Here is a 16,746-nt window from a genome sequence, read left to right on the forward strand (position 1 = left end):
TACTGTACCTGTTCACGACCATTCCCCTGCTGTGTTTGGTCGATTTGCGGAGTTGAGGGAGACTTTTCTCCACATTATTCTCCGATTCATTTCTGTTTTCTTCTGTTTTTCTTTTTGCACATAATTTTGCGTTTCGTAAATTGCTTTCTCGGAATTACGCGTGGTACTTTTGTTTCTTTTCAGGTACCTATGGTAGCACTGCTGGCTACTGAAACCTCCTAGCTCACGCTGGTTTGGGGAGGTTTCCTGCTGCGCTTAAAGTCTTGTGAGTTTCCGAGTTCTTCTTTTATGTCAATTTTAGTTATAATTCCGCAAAATCCCATTTCCTTTGCTATTTTCATTATATGATTTCGCACAATGGGGACATTGTGTGATTTGGTTTGGGGAAGGGTTTTGCGTTGCATTCATTCTGTTTTGCATTCACGTTTACATTTTTGTCTTGCATTGTTATTTCATTTCCTCTTATATACACAAAAATTCAAAAAATTCCAAAAATTTCAAAAATTCAAAAATTTTGCACGTTAATTTTAGCATATAGGTTCGGAACGGTAGTAGTTCAATGATGACATTGCATTTGCATTTGTTTATGCCTAAGTCGTGCTTAATTAACATGTTATTAGTAGAATCACATATGCATAGTCTACGAGTTTTCGTTAAATATCTTGCTGAACTTTAAACTTGACTTAGGTAAACTACATCATTTTCTGAGTTTTAGAGCTTTATAACTGGTGTCATCCATGACCAGCTTATTTAAGATGTGAGTAGTTACTCCTTATGAGGCATGTTACATAAATGTGCATAAATATGAACTTAATCTGCTTAATACCTGTATGAATTCGGTTTGTGGTTTGTTGACACATGTGGTAGAGGTCCCCTTTTCTCATTTTACCCATAAACCTCACATAGCCAAATTGCCTTCTGTCCCATAAGCTACATACTATATTTAACCTACCTTATCTGAGCTAGTATTGGTAGTTGTGGGAATGTGTTTATTGCATTTTGGTTATATTGCTCTTTATGAGAAGGTTGGTGGAATGTTGGAAAGAAAGAAAGAAAAAATAGAATTGAAAAAATGAGGGAAAAAATGAAAAGCAAGTTCGACCTTTGGTCGGTCGACTGGATTCATGGGTTGATCGACCGTGCACTTCAGGAATGAAAGAAAAAAAATCAAAATCGCATAATTCAAAGTCTTTATTAAATGGCGATTTTTGCTCCCATGTTGTATTTGTATCTTATGGGGAGTTGACTAATTGTGGAAATTGTGAGATTTGTGCTTCTAATTGGCACCGTTTTGTATCGATTGATCTTGAGTTTGAAGTTGGAATGTTCCCGTAATTTGGATCTGTGGTTACTAGCTTGGCTTTAACTCCTCATATCCAAATTTATCTTAGCCCCTTCTTACCCATTACCTCACATATCCATATTTACCTCGGCATGTGTCATGGTCTTTTATGGTTGGAATGCATATGTACGGTTGTAGAAATCATTTTCATATTAGATTGCAAGCATGTTCTTATAGGTCGTCGTTAGGTGAGTGTCATTACAAAATTACTTCTTTCTATCTTTTACATATATTCACATGTGCTTAAGTGTGATGTGAGCGACCCGTGAGAGTCCAATATGATAAGTCTCTATAGTTTAAAGTTCAGCAGTTTTCTTAACGATTCCATAACTCGTTTGCATGATTAATATTACTAATTGATTGTTGATTTCTAGCATTAAACTGGTTTAGGCTTTGCATTTTGCATTTCGCTCTGAGATTGAAATCGTTCCAATTAGGTTTTAAGATCGAGTCAGGTTCTTGCTTGGGGACAAGCAAGGGTTTGGTTTGGGGAAGTTTGATGCGTGTCCTAAATATGATGTTTTACACCCTATTTCACACGCATTTCAGAGCTCAATTATGTAGTTTATGCTACAATTTTCCCTGTTTCCGTCTACTTTTGTGTTTTTGTGAAATATTGCAGATATGGGAAAAATGCAGCGAAAAATAAGCCGAATCCGTCCCCGAGTACTAGGTATAGGATCTGAAGTGAAGAAAAGACTCGGGAAGCGAACTTGGTGCGCGTATCAAGGTCTGAAAGATAGATTTGCGAGAGTTTCAGAAGCGGACTACCAACTAACTTAGTCTATAGACTGACCTATATGGTCTATAGACTGTCAGAATGCTGAACAGTTGACTGCAGGAAGAGCAGTCAGTCGATCGACTGAGGTCTATGGTCGATCGACCACATGAGCTAACGAACAAGTTTTATTTTAAGTCAGAAGCTTTGATAATATCGACCCTTGGTCGATCGACTGGTCCTAGTGGTCGATCGACTGCTATTTCTATCTAACGCAAATTTGGAAAACGAGAAAGCCCAATGTAATTAGGTTTTAGGAATAAAAGTTACGGAAGACTATCAATATAACGTTACCTGAGGTTTTCAGAAGAGGATATCGAATTAATTAGGGTTCAATACACAAAATTTTAATTTTTATTATTTCATGAGTTTAGATTAGTTTTCATCAATAAAGTTTTCTTTTGGCATTGGGTTTTGGTCTTTTCTCTTCAAATCTTCTTTACGGTATTTCTCTGTTCCTTTATTCAATTTCATTGCTTTAATTCTTCCGTAGTTTAGAATTGCTAGTTTAAATTTCCCAAAGCCAAATTCTCGTTTCATGTTAGTTATTTATTCAGTTAATTCAATTATGAATTCAATTGCTTTATTTGTTAATTTTATTGTTGTTATTATCACCATCATGAGTAGCTAAATCCTACGTGCTAAGATGTAGGGGATCTGTAGGTTAGACGGTTTCGACAATAGGCAACATGTTATCGGGCTCTGGTCGATCGACTGACTTCGTTGGTCGATCGACTACCACGTGTTAGATTAGCTTTGACTTAATTAATTTAATTGCTATATTTGACGAATCGAGTGCACGCGACTAGTTGAATGCTTAGGAATTGACCGACCCGATAGATCGAAAGATAAGGGAGGAAAATAGACTACTTAATTAAGACGACTAAATTAATAAGATCGAGAGATAAGTTAATTTAGGCTTTAAGTATCTTTAATCAAGAACGAAAGTTGGTATTAGTGAGATTTAGGGACCCGTAGCTTAGGCCGAAAGGTTGCTACCTGTTAAATTGGACCGAGAGGACTTTTTATTTTCCCGTCTAACATGCTTATATCAATTTACTTAGAGTTGCCAACGTCGAAACTACAGTGAACCGACCATCTTAGCATCCTTTTAATATTTGATTTCATCTATTTTCATCTACTGCTCATTTGTTTGCTTTAGTTTAGTTTTGGTATTATTACCTTTAGTTATAGAATCATTCAAATCAAACCCCCCAAAAACTGTTACTTTAGACTTAAATTAGACAACTTTAAATTACTTGCCTCCTTGTGGTTCGACCCTGACTGCCACTATCTATAGTAGTAGTTTGGATTATAAATTTTATTTTTGGTACTCTACGACGGTATCACAGAGCGTTCACCTCCCGTTGACAGGCGTCGTGGAAGGAACGCTGACTCTTCGTGCGACACATCAACCAATCCCTCACGACGGGATAAGCTCTCTCCCCTGGCTCCGTCCTCTTGGGAGCGAGGCCCGGAAAGTAGGAGTACACCCACGCCTGTAAAACAAGATAGTTAATGACGATCTTTCGTGATTCGATAAAGAAATGATCTTTCATGAAAAGAAATGGAGCTTCATACCTCCAGCAACAGTCCAGGGCCAACAGTGGCAGTAGAAGTCCCCTTCTCTATCAACTCCGGATGAAGCATGGCCCTCATATAGCGAATGAGGACCGCAAAGCCAGCAGTGACCTAGTCCCAACGGCCTAGGCCACCTAGGTCAGAAAGGAAGGGAAGAAGCTTCGTCGACAGCCTCTCTCCCTTGTTTCCGAGGTAGATCGAAGACAAGAACCACCAGAGCCACAAACGAGCTCTCTGCTCGGCAGTGCAAGGAGGAGGAGTCGTCTCCCTCTCATCGATCACCACCATCGCCGGTCTCTTCACAGCAAAATAATCCCGAACATAGGAACTAGGCACCAACCCGGGCACCGCGGCAGCCTTCGGCATCAAGTTCCAGCCGATCAAGCTCCTAGCCTAGGCCGAGTCTACCCTCATGGCTGTCTTCGGCCATCCCACCGCCTCATTCCCGCACGGCAATCCAGAAATCATGTCGTAGTCTTTTAACGTGACCCCAACTTCACCGAAAGGCATGTGAAAGGTAGAGGTCTTATCCCAAAACCGATCCAGGAAGGCTCGAACCAGGCAAAGGTTAGCCCGAATCTTCCTCCTCGTGATGTCTCGCCAAGCCTGTACCAAGGCACCAAACGCTCCTCGCTCGATGATTGCCCGCTCCTCTGCTGACAGTTTCTCGTAGGCCCCCATCATCGTCGTGTAACCCGAGAACGACCTGATGTTCCCGGCCTCCTATTTTGATTCAAAGCAAGAGCTATCTTTAGCTCGAATGAAAGGGAAAAGGAATAGCAAATAGAAATGAAAACGATGAATGAAGGAGTGATGAGTTCGAGTTACCAAGCTCTTCACCGTCCTGTAGGACAGGTGACCCTCCGCAGCCCAGATGAGGTACCTGCTGTCCCAAGTCTCGGCCCACTCTGGTGCTCCCCTCAGCTGGTGACCACCTCGTCCGACATTGGCCCGCCTCGGGGCCTCCTCCTCCTCAACAACCTCCTCCTAGACGACCTCGTCCTCAGCAGCTGCCACTGCAGCAGTGAAAGCTTGCTCCAATGCCTCCTCAAGCGTACGAGAAGGGTCAAGAGCTGTGTCCACGTCCATGGGAGCTATCCCTAACGTAAAAGCCTCATCACCTGCAAAATTGAAGTGAATTTAGGCCGTGTCGAGTGACGACAAGCCTTAATTAGGGGATTTTCGAGTTTTCGGAGCTCCAAAATCGCTCTTTTTGGCCAATTTTCCCACAAACCCGTCCCGCTCATGTGGTAATTTGGGTCAAGTCAAGCCTGAGTTGAAGCCTAGTCATGGGTTCGAGTCGAAATTTCGACAGCATTTCGTTGTAACGGCGATTATGCCCTAGAAAAGTGTCCTGAAAAAGCTGTCACAAATAAAAATTCCGAAATGGTAGGAAGTTTACCCATCATACAAGGATTCCAAATACCAAATTTCATCAAAAATGGGCAATCCTAAGGCTATTTTCGAAGCAATATACGGTTTAGCTGTGAGACCATCTCAATTTCACTCAAATACTCAAAACTCAACGAAAATCCAAAATAAATACATGGTTACGATCCTTATACTACCAATAATCCATTTGCAAGGTCAATTTTACAAGGCAAAATCATTTGGGGGAAAAGCCCCAAATTTTCGACCTTTTTAGGGTTGATAACCCTGATTTTGTCGATCCAATTTGATCAAATACGGAAGATTAATGCAAGATTAATACACATACCTCGATTAGTTATGGCAAATGCAAGATTTTGATCAAATTTTAGCAAGAAATGGTTGGAATTTGAGAGAATATTTGAGGTTTTATTGTTTCGAAATTATGAAGACAATCCCGTGTTTTATCGAGTTTTTACTCGGAAAAACAACACTCAGGAAAAGACGTAGCAGGTGTTGCGCCTCTTCCAAGAGACACAGCTCTTGCTGCGCCTCTTCCTCAGTTTCCCTCCAAATTAATTTTTGAAGATTCGTTATAAGTTCGTTATTCGTGGGCCCATCTTTGGTGCGCCTCTTCCTTGATGCCACACATCGTATATTTGGTTCATTTGACATTTGTTCTTCGCCCGGACCCGCATTTCCAAGCCAACTGCAAACTGTCGTAATATTTATCCTTTTACCAAGACTTTTCTTGCCACAACGAGCGAATATTCTTTGACAGGTGTTTCGACACGCCTCTATTTCTGTTCCCCCAGCGAGAGTACACGGACAACCAATTTGCCCCTCTGTTGGTATGGCACCGTTTGAGGCTTTGTATGGGAGGAGATGTAGGAGTCCAATCTGTTGGGACGATAGTGCTGAGGCAGTGGTTTTAGGACCAGAGATGGTGCATGAGATGGTGGAACAGATTAAGATGATCAGGGAACGGATGAGAGCAGCCCAGGATCGACAAAAGAGTTATGCAGATTTACATCGTCGGGACATAGAGTTTCAAGTTGGGGACAAGGTTCTTTTGAAAGTGTCCCCTATGCGCGGGGTTATGAGATTTGGGAAGAAAGGTAAGTTAAGTCAGAAGTTTATAGGGCCTTATGAGATCTTAGAGCGAGTTGGGGAAGTTGCTTATCGTCTGGCTTTACCAGCTGCGTTAGAGAGAGTGCATAATGTGTTTCATGTATCGCAGCTGCGGAAGTATGTGAGGGACCCGTCACATGTGTTGGAGGCAGAGAGCTTAGAGCTAGATGAGTCCTTATCATATCTTGAGGTGCCTAAGCAGATTCTAGACCGAAAGGTTAGAAAGACTAGGAGTGGTGAGACAGTTTTGCTTAAGATCCTGTGGTCTAACCATGAGACCGAGGAAGCTACATGGGAGCCAGAGGAAGCTATGAAAGAGCGTTACCCTTTCCTTTTTGATCAGGTATGTATGGTTACGGGGACGTAACCTTGTTTCTTTTAGGGGGGTAGGAGATGATCGCGAGCAGTTTTTAAGAGTTTTATACCCCTTTTATATGTTGTGTCGGGATGTTTGTCGGGATGAGTTGGGTTAGTATCATGTTTTATGTTGAATTTTGTTTTGGTTGCTGAGTCGGGAAGGTTATGGGAGTACCTTTGTTTAGTAGTGGTTTGAACTTTGGGGACGAAGTTCCTTTTAAGGAGGGAAGACTGTAATACTCCGTATTTATAAGTCTTGGGGTACTCTATCGAGTAGCCCTTACTCTATCGAGTAAGGGTAAGTGGCGAAATAAAATAGTTTCTGACCTGTTGGGTACTCGATCGAGTAGCTGGGGCACTCGATCGAGTAAGGGGCACTCGATCGAGTGTCCGGTTTTACGGGGAGTTTTCTCGGGTTTTGTTAATTATGCGATTAAGGTATTTAAGTTCCGTCGTCATTATTCTAAACTACTTTTACAAAACCTAAATTCCTGTTTAAGAGAGAAAGCAACAAGTTCATCTTCCTAATCGCATTCTTAGCAATTCCCGGAGTTCAGACGGTCAGTTCTTGTCGTTGTTTATATCGTTGGGTTCCTTGCGTCGAGGGTAAGATCTACGTACCATTTTTATTGTATTTCCTTTGATTTGGTTAAACCCTAATTTAGAGATTGGGGGTTTTTATGTGTAGTATGTGATTGGTAGCCTATATGTGTTGTATGATAGGAGGAGGGTTCATAGAAGAGGCTTTTTGACTCGGATGGTAGAGAGACCGTCTCGATTGTGTGCATACGGGTAGGATTTCCTACTCGAGTATTAGTCCCATAACGGGATATTGGTTGATGTATTGTGTTTGGTTGTTTGATATAATAATTGTATTGTGATTGTGGTTGTGATCGTTGTTGATGGTTCGCGAGGCGTGGCCTCGGGTGAGTGGGGTCACTTGCGGGAGTGGCTTCACGCCCTAGTTTCGCCTTTCGTGGAACCCGCCACGAAAGGGGATGTGCACATTAATGGACGGGGTTATCGCTCACTATGTGGAGCGGGGATTTGGTGGGTACGGTGCGGTCCCCCATCGGCAAGGCCGGGTCCAAAGTGGACGGTCGTATTGAGACGATGGGAATTGGTTGGTTGTGTGTGTGTGTGTGACGATTAAAGGCGTGTCGTATATCTTATTGTTGTTATACATATTGATTGTGTGATTAGTCTCGACCCGGTGTTGTTTTGTAAACTGCGGTGATCCATTCGTGGATGGTGAGCAGATATTGAGCAGGTATTGAGATGAGTCTTTGGGATAGTTTGGGATGCCACGACATGATGATAGGAGTCTTCCGCTGTAGCCTTTAGTTTATTTACATTTCAGTTAGAACAGTCAGTTTGGAATCATGTATCATACTTTTGGTTTGGTTTTGAGGATTGTAACTATTCACTAAATTATTTATAATAAACGTTGTTTCTTTATTGTTGTTTGTTTATCATTGCCTCGGGTAACCGAGATGGTAATGTCTTCATACCTGAGTGGTCCTGGTAAGGCACTTGGAGTATGGGGGTGTTACATGGGTACTCCTACGAATGGGGTTTGATTCGAGGTGGGTAGGTCGAGTTATGACGTATGTGTCGTCAGTTACGTTCTCTGTTTTGATTAATGGCAGCCCGTCGGAGGAATTTAGGCCTGAGCGAGGATTGAGGCAAGGAGACCCGTTATCTCCTTATCTTTTTATTTTGTGCGCTGGGGTTTTGTCGAGCTTGGTAAGACGTGCTGCAGAAAATGGGTCATTACACGGGATCAGAATAGCGCCGAATACATCTATTGTTTCACACTTGTTTTTTGCGGATGATAGGATCTTATTTGTTAAAGCAAATTTGGGGGAAGCTAATTGCGTAAAACATATCCTTCAGGAGTATGCCTTGGTATCAGGTGAGTTAGTTAATTTCGACAAAACTATTGTTTCGTTTAGCCGTGGTACTCGTTTGATAGATAGGAACCAGGTGGCTACTTGTCTCGGTGTTCGGACCGTAGAGGTGCAGGATCGATATCTCGGGCTTCCTACTGTCGTATGGCATTCAAAGAAGATTGTTGCTAGTGTTATTCGAGATAAATTATGCAAGAAATTACAGGGATGGCGGGGTCAATTATTTTCAAAGGCGGGTCGGGAAGTTTTGATAAAGGTTGTAGCCCAATCAATTCCGACTTATGCGATGAGTGTCTTCAAATTACCGGCCAATTTCTGCGATGAACTGCGGTCGATTGTGTCTCGATTCTGGTGGGGCTGAGCTAATGGTAAGGGCAAAATTCCGTGGATTGCGTGGTCAAAACTTTGTAAACCGAAATGTTTTGAAGGGCTTGGTTTTCGCGACTTTCACATGTTCAACATGGTATTGTTGGGTAAACAAGCCTGGCACTTGGTCACTAACATGTCTAGTTTTATGGCTCGAGTTTTGGGAGGTAAATACTTTCCTGAGGGCGACTTTATGCGAGCTAACCTTGGCACTAATTCGAGTTATACGTGGAGAGGGATTTTGGAAGCTAAGGGGGTGTTGTTGCTAGGGATTAGGAGGCGAGTTAGGAATGGCCTGAGTACTAAGGTTTGGACCGACCCCTGGATTGTAAACACGTAGACAAGGAGGGTCCTTTCACCAAGACGGAATGCCGACGAAAATATGGTGGTGGCTGAGTTATGAAATACGGATGGTAGGGCATGGGACACAACTAAGGTACGTGAGTTATTCCTTCCTTTTGAACATGACCGGATACTTAATATGCGGATTTGCATTACGAAGCCCGAGACTCTTGGACGTGGGAGCTCGAAAAGGATGGTGAATATTCTGTCAAATATGCTTATAAAGTGCTAACGAAGGGTCGAGAGGAGGAGGTGGGTTCGTCTGATAACACGAAGGAAAAGGCTTTGTGGAATCAGATTTGGAAAGCGAAGGTTTTGCCTCGTATTAAGGTGTTTATGTGGCTCTTTTGTAATGATGTTATCGCCACTAAGCGCAATTTGGCTTCTCGTGTTCGAACTATTGATGCTGGCTGCCCGGCTTGTTACAATGAGATGGAGACTTGTCTTCATCTTGTTAGGGGATGTGGGTTGGCGGGTGGGTTGTGGGATAGGCTGGGGATTGAGGTGCAGGCGGTTGATGGGTATGAGCGGGTGAGGGAGTGGATGGAGGATGTGTGGAGGGAGTTGGAGGATGGTGAGATAGATATTTTCATGACGGGTTGTTGGGCTCTATGGGAAGCTAGAAACAAGTGGGTGTTCGAAAATTTGCGGGTGGACACGGAGAAGGCGAGGAAGAGAGTCGAAGAGCTGTGTAGGGAGACCCGTGAGGAGGAGAGGGGTGTGACTGGTGCAGGAGAGGAGAGTGGCGGTATTAGGAGGTACTGGAAAAAACCGGAGGTCGGGATGGTGAAGATCAATGTTGATGCGAGAGTAAAGGAGGGATGAGGTACGGGAATTGGGTGGTTTGTCGAGATAGCAAGGGTGCGGTGTTATGGGGGTTAAGTGAACATAAGGAGGAGACGATGGAGGTGCGGATGACGGAGGCTGAAGCGATGTTGGTAGAAATCCAGGAAGCAAGGAGACGTGGACACACAAAGATCGTAGTCGAGAGCGATTGCAAGCCACTGGTTGATGCGGTGTCGACGATGGCGAAGGGACGAAGCGAGTTTCATTTGATGCTTGATGATATTCATTTTTTTTGTGTTGATTTTGAAGTTGTTTATTGGTCTTTTGCAAGTAGAAATTTAAATAGGATAGCGCACGAGTTAGCTCAGTTGAGTGCGTCACATAGCGATCGTAAGTTATGGAGTTCCTTAGAACTTCCAAAATAAGTTGTTGATCTTGTTTACGTTGTTTCTTATAAAATGTATTAATCCCACCTTTGGGATTTCAAAAAAAAAATGCTAACTTAAGTGCATAGATTAATTAACCCTTCTTCAAAGTTAAATTTAACCTCTTTGTTAAATTTATCCAAAACAAAATCATCCTAATTATATCTATGCATCTTCAACACCGTCACCTATATTATTCCGACTCTTCTAATTCCCCCACGTATCCGTGTTTGACACTCGACACTCGGACAAGGGTATTACGACACTTCGACGCCTCGTTTTAAGCCAAATTATGCAGATTTTTCGTATAAATGATCGAGTCTAACACTTAAAAGCACTCGTATTAGATACTTTCCAACGAGTCTCAGCAACATAGACCTTCGCACAATAATTACACACAAGAACAAATTTAGGCAATTAATAAGACCATCCCCAAGCTAGGTCAATTGCTTGGTCATGACCTTGCTTGGTCATGATTAATGACTTAATTAAGCTAATTAATTGGTGACCAAATGTGTTAATTTATGTCCAAATACAATAAAAGGTCAATTTGTGACCATACTTGAACAAAATTGACCATTTTTGTGACCTCATATGTGTCAAAATTCTATTGGTGGAACAATTAGAAAAAAAAAGTATATAATATGATAATGGGGCATGATTGAGAATGTTGTAAAGTGGAAAATGATTGGGTTGATGACTTAGATCGTGACCTTTTGCTTGAGAGGATGAAAGTAAATCAAGATAAATAAAGTGGAATTAAGAATAAAATTAGATCGCAGTCTAATTAACACGATCCTTGCTTGGAAATGGTATAACACAAATGAAAATACAAGATGATAGATTGATGGTTCACTCCAAGGGTGAAGCACTAATAAGTTATAGAACCGGTCCCTACTCTTATCCCACAATGAGGTAGAAAACAAGCAATGATGGCTAATGTGATCACATTGAAGGATGATCATAACAAAACAGCTGTCTTTATAGAACAAGACAATAACCATATCACCTCATCCTACCTTACCAAAGTCAAAAAAATCTTGTGTCATCATGATTTTATATAAAAGGAAATAATCCCTAATTGAACGTTGGATATTGGTTGTATTTGATTCCTTTTTTGGAATGTCAACTAGTTGTAGCCGAATAAAGTACCATTATATAACAAGCAAATTGGTTATTTTCACAACAAATTTTGCTACATTTAGGAAGATAACCCAAACCACTAAGGAACGAAGAATATAGGCCAATTTTGAACATGTCAAAATATACCATTTTTGGTTCATATAGGGCAAATTGCACAAATTCTCGTTTAAAATGGGTATATCTGTTTTGAACTTAAACGGATCAAATAATATGGATAAGACAAAAGCAAAATGTATAAGAAAAAATAATAGAATTGTCTTATATATTCAAGATTTCAAGTGGAGTAATATTTGACCCGGTTTAAAAGAGACTTACTGGTCAAATTAAGGCATGTATCCATCAATCAACATCTTATTTAAAATTTTCTTTTCTTTGTTCATCATCTTTTTAGTAACTTGGTTCGAACGTCAACTTTTGCTACCATCCCTACTATTCCTATAATAATCCATTGGCATGTGAGAACGCTATTAGCTACTTAGCTTGTAGGCTAGTAATATACCGTGTATGACCTTCACATTTCGACATTGATCATTATCGTTCCGAGTTCCGACATTATTGGGGTACGGGTAGGGAATGAAGAAAGACTTTGATGTTAGAAACGGTTTTATTCTATAATTTGTGACAAGGTTAAGGACCAAGATCCGTAAAATGTTAGATTTACATCTTACGCCTAAGAATGACCGTGGATTGAAGACTAATTTAACGGAGTATACCGATTTTGTTGAGTCACGTTTTAACCGATTTCTTTAACAAAAGTACAAAACTTTGATGGCAATGGACTACATTTACTAATAGTAGGGCATGGCCTTTATAGCCTAAAACTCTACCCAAAACTAACTCAAGACACCCGAATTTTTAATACAATTTTAATCAAAATTAATTTCGGTTGTCAAAACAATTACTCCCTTTATTTAGATTATTTATTTACCTATTTCATTTTGAGGTGTTTCAGTCAATTGTCTACATACTTTTCTAATTTTGGAAATGCTTTTGATGAAGAAATTAGCCATCCATAGTACTTCATACTCAATTTAGTCCATTTGTCATCAAATATTTGATCATCTCCTCTTTTCTTGATCGTCCTGCCAAAATTAAAAGTAAACAAATAATCGGGATAAAGATAAATATAAGATGGAAGTCATGGAACACTACGTTCTATACATTTTAAAAAGGTTATTATATGCGTGTTTTTCAATATAGTATTCCCAAACTGTTTTTAATCTGATACTAGAATAGTCGACGTCCGTAATGGAGGTCAAAAAAGTATTAATACCGTGAGATTGGCTGTAGTGCTGGACAAATATTCTAACACAGAGTCCAAAAACAGAGAATAATGAAGTTTTTCAAGGGCTTAGGCAAGCCTAACTAGTAAGTAGCATTTCTTGTGTACGACGATTGTGCCCACATTCTTTGAAAAAAATAACCATTTTATGGTAAATAGCGTCCCCTTTAAAAAAAACGGTCATTAATAATGGTTACATTTTTTATCGTTGCATGTACAACAGTGGTAGAGTAGTTTTTGCGAACCGGCCAGTTATAGTGAAGGTGTGAGGACATAAAGAACAATTAGTTTCACTAATATCCTTATAAAATGAAAGACGGATCAAATATACTTAAAGTGGTGACAATTTTGAGCCTCACCATGTAACTTGTTGTTTGTCTTATAGACGGATATCTGTCGTCTATAATGGGAATTTGTGTATAAAGAAATGGAGTGTTACTCCGTACAAGAAAAGACAGAGTTGGAAAGTGGTGGTAAAGTGTAAATAAATGGAAGGAAGCTAGTTAGAATTTGAGAAATGAAGAAATGGACAAAAAGAGTTAGACAAAATTAACAAACATAGGCTGCCAAAAAAGAAGAATAATCATCATGTGCTAAGCAATAAATTCTCTGTTTGAAAGTTAAGGTGTGATTTTCAAGAGCACGCTTTGGATTGAATCAAGGAGACACCTCCTCTGTTTCGTCCTCACTGGTTTTCATAACTTAATGTCTCCCCTTCCACCTTTCTTAATTATTTAATCAATTATTATTAATCACTCCATTTATTAAACCCTAAACCTTTTCATCCAACTTAATACTTACCCTAATTCTTATATTAATTAAACTAGTCTTTTTTTATATATAAATGGTGTTATCATAATAAATAAACTTCACAAATTTTAGAATAAAACGGTCTCACATCCTTTCTACTCGACCTGAAAAATGGGTCAACTAAGTCGGGTTCGGGTTGTTCGGGCTTGCAATAATCGAGTTAAATCGAGTCAGGCCGGATCATTTTCTGGTGGTTGTTTTCAAGTTTTTTTGAGGAAATGGTCTATTACAACAATAATTATTCAGGTCGGGTTAGATTTGAGTTCTCAATTTCGCTAGGGTCAATTTACAAGGTCTACTTTTTACTAATAAAAGAGTTACTTCTATATAATAATTACAGAATAAAAATTCAAAAATTCTCATATAAGGCTGTTGTATGATAATGAGCGGGTTCCATTCTATATAATTAATATCTTTATTTTGTTTTAATTAATGGATATATGGGTTAGAACTTAGAAGAAAGCATGTAATCTTACATGAATATGGAGTAAAAGATTTTAGATCTAAGGTACTATCCAACTCAAAACATGAACTAGATTGAAATAAAAACAATAGACATTAGACCTCCAACAGAAAGTTATCTCCAGGAAAAGTGAACCTTTTTCAAGTACAATTATTGTTAAAAGATTACATAAAAGGGATCTTGATCATAATAATCATAATGCTATAATTACTCAAACTTTTCACATGAACAAAAAGTTAATCATCTGACACTTGATTAATTAACAAACTCATCCCCGACCCATTACTCCATTACATTTGCTTGGTGTGAAATTACAAAAATATTCACCCACCATCTTACAAAGGGAATAATGATGATGCCTATGATGATATAAATGATGATAGGGTAATAATTAGCTAATACAATGATGAAGTAAAAAGTAGGGCTAAAAAGGACATTTCACACAAATTCTAGAATAAGACGTCCATTTTTATAACAAGTAGGAGTATATTATATAATAGGACCGTTTCACAATGTAAAATCGTCTCACACAAGAATTACTGCATGTTCACCTACCTTTTTTCTTGCTTTGTGTTGAGAAAAAAAAAGTAAAAAAAAAAGGCCTTCAACTTTTAGGGTTTGGTGGTAAAAAATGAGGAGCTTGCATGGGAAAAGACATGGAATGTGAAAACTGTAAATTTGTGGTAGGATGAGGAGGGGTAAAAAGATGATTAGTAGGTGATGTAGTAGAAAAATGAAATTGATGATGAAGCTTATTATTATTATTATTATTATTATTACCAAAAGATTCCAAATCTTGAACTTGGTTTCTAAGAAACTTGAGGTAATTAGCAGCTTCATCAAGCATTGAAGCAGTATCCATTTTAGTTCCACCAGGAACAAGCTTTTGAAGAACCCTAAGTCTTTCACTAATCCTTTCTCTTCTTTGTCGAGCCGCCGCGGTTTGTGGGTCACTTGATATCCTCACATTCTTCCTTTTAGGTCTTTCAATTGGTTCAACCCCAAAATTCACTGGCCTAAATGCAGCTGCCCTGTATATCATTTCTTTCATTTGTTGAATTGCCTCTGTATCTGGCTCCTCTGTTGAGTTAATTGATGATTTCCCCTGTAGCTGGAAGCTAATATTCGATGAATTCGACATTTTTTCCGTGTTCGTCTGTGTACTGGTGGTGGTGTTGGTGGTAGCGATATTAGTCCGCCGCCTTTTTGTACCCTTTGGTGGACTAGTACTAGTTGTGAGGTTATAATGTTGTGTTTGATCTTCATGAAAATTGTGTATGTCATCATGACTTCTCTTCCTAGGATTAGTATTATTATTAATATTATTATTGTTTATAATAATCTCTTTTGTGGAGATTATATTATTTTGATTATTGTTAATTGAGGAGAAATTCCAAAAGTTTTTACTAGAATCTGAATTATTAAATAGCATGGAAATACCATCATCCTCATCAGAAGTTTCTGTGTTGCTGTTTGTACCTGATAACAAACACTCAAGTGATTGATCAATTGATGATGTTGCATCACATCCTTTCGATACATCGAAAGGCGGCTGCTGCGATTGAATCATGTTGTTGCCTCCCATTATAGGACCCATCATAGGAAGATGGTCATGATGTTGCTGCTGCTGATGATGATGAGTAATTGGTGCACCTTCACCCCATGAGATTATTCCTTGCTCTTGACTTGGATCCATTAAGGTTGAGATTGTTGATCCCGGTGTACCGAGACCGCCTTGTTGATACACGTTATTGCTCCATGGAGCTATCCTTGAACAACCTTCCATTGGAGTTATGATCATAGATTCCTGAAAGTGATATCAAACATAATTAATGTACTTAGTTGGGAAATGTTACATAAATAAAATAAATGTTCATAAAAAATAACTACATTACGCTAGTGCCTCAAGATCTCAAATGTACGTAGACATATTACATACCCGTGTTAAACAATGAAATGTGAAAAAGCAATGGAAATGTTAAGTAGAAGCTAGAAAAAAGGTAGGAAAGGCGTAAAACAAAAAACAATTTAGCTTTTTTATTTTTCTTGTTTTCTTTTTTATATTATTGGTTGTTTATGATGATGAAATATAAACTTTGTGATAATTGAAAAACAGAACATAACGTCAGCCATGGCCAAGGCTAACTGATTACGATTTTCTATTTTCGACTCAGTATTTTATAAATTAAAGAGAGATAATATAAGATAATAATAATAATAATAATATTGTATGTTATATATTATGAATGATGAGAATACATAATGGAGGTGTGATTAATTTACCTTTGAGCTATACTGCTACAGGATACAGAGAAGGAAAAGGTTAATGTTTGATGATTTTTTTTTTTTTGGCTGAGTTTCTGAGTGTCAAAAAAGTTATGTAAGCAAGATAGAAGAGGAGTGGAAGTGTTATTTATATACAAGATGCCAAGTTGGATCGATGGTTGAGTGAGTGAGAGAGATCATATGATAAGGAAAGATAAGGGTTTTGCTAAGGTTGTTAAGGTGTAAAAAAAATACTCTCTGTGCAAATGGAGCATAGGATAACTAAAATAATCACTCATTTGTTTAGTTATTATGATTAATTTTTATTTTCTTGATTAAATAATTAGTTTTGATCCATTGTAATATATGCACGGTATATAGAGTTTTTTTTATTTTT

The 16,746-nt window shown here is 39.1% G+C and overlaps 1 protein-coding gene across 1 annotated transcript; it reads right to left on the reverse strand.

Annotated features, from left to right (window-relative positions):
- Positions 1 to 14,208: 14,208 nt before the first annotated feature.
- Positions 14,209 to 16,470, reverse strand: LOC141599805 (uncharacterized). Its single transcript, XM_074419922.1, has 2 exons — positions 16,368 to 16,470; positions 14,209 to 15,891 (listed from the first exon to the last, which is right to left on the reverse strand). The coding sequence occupies exon 2, from the start codon at positions 15,883 to 15,885 to the stop codon at positions 14,689 to 14,691; it is 1,197 nt and encodes a 398-aa protein (XP_074276023.1). The 5' UTR covers positions 15,886 to 15,891; positions 16,368 to 16,470; the 3' UTR covers positions 14,209 to 14,688.
- Between the last annotated feature and the right edge of the window lie 276 nt (positions 16,471 to 16,746).

This window comes from Silene latifolia, chromosome 9 (assembly GCF_048544455.1).
Source record: "Silene latifolia isolate original U9 population chromosome 9, ASM4854445v1, whole genome shotgun sequence".
Classification (NCBI taxonomy): domain Eukaryota; kingdom Viridiplantae; phylum Streptophyta; class Magnoliopsida; order Caryophyllales; family Caryophyllaceae; genus Silene; species Silene latifolia.

Coding starts and splice junctions, on each gene's coding strand:
- LOC141599805 (XM_074419922.1), bottom strand. CDS start 15,885: ATGATCATAACTCCAATGGAAGGTTGTTCAAGGATAGCTCCATGGAGC.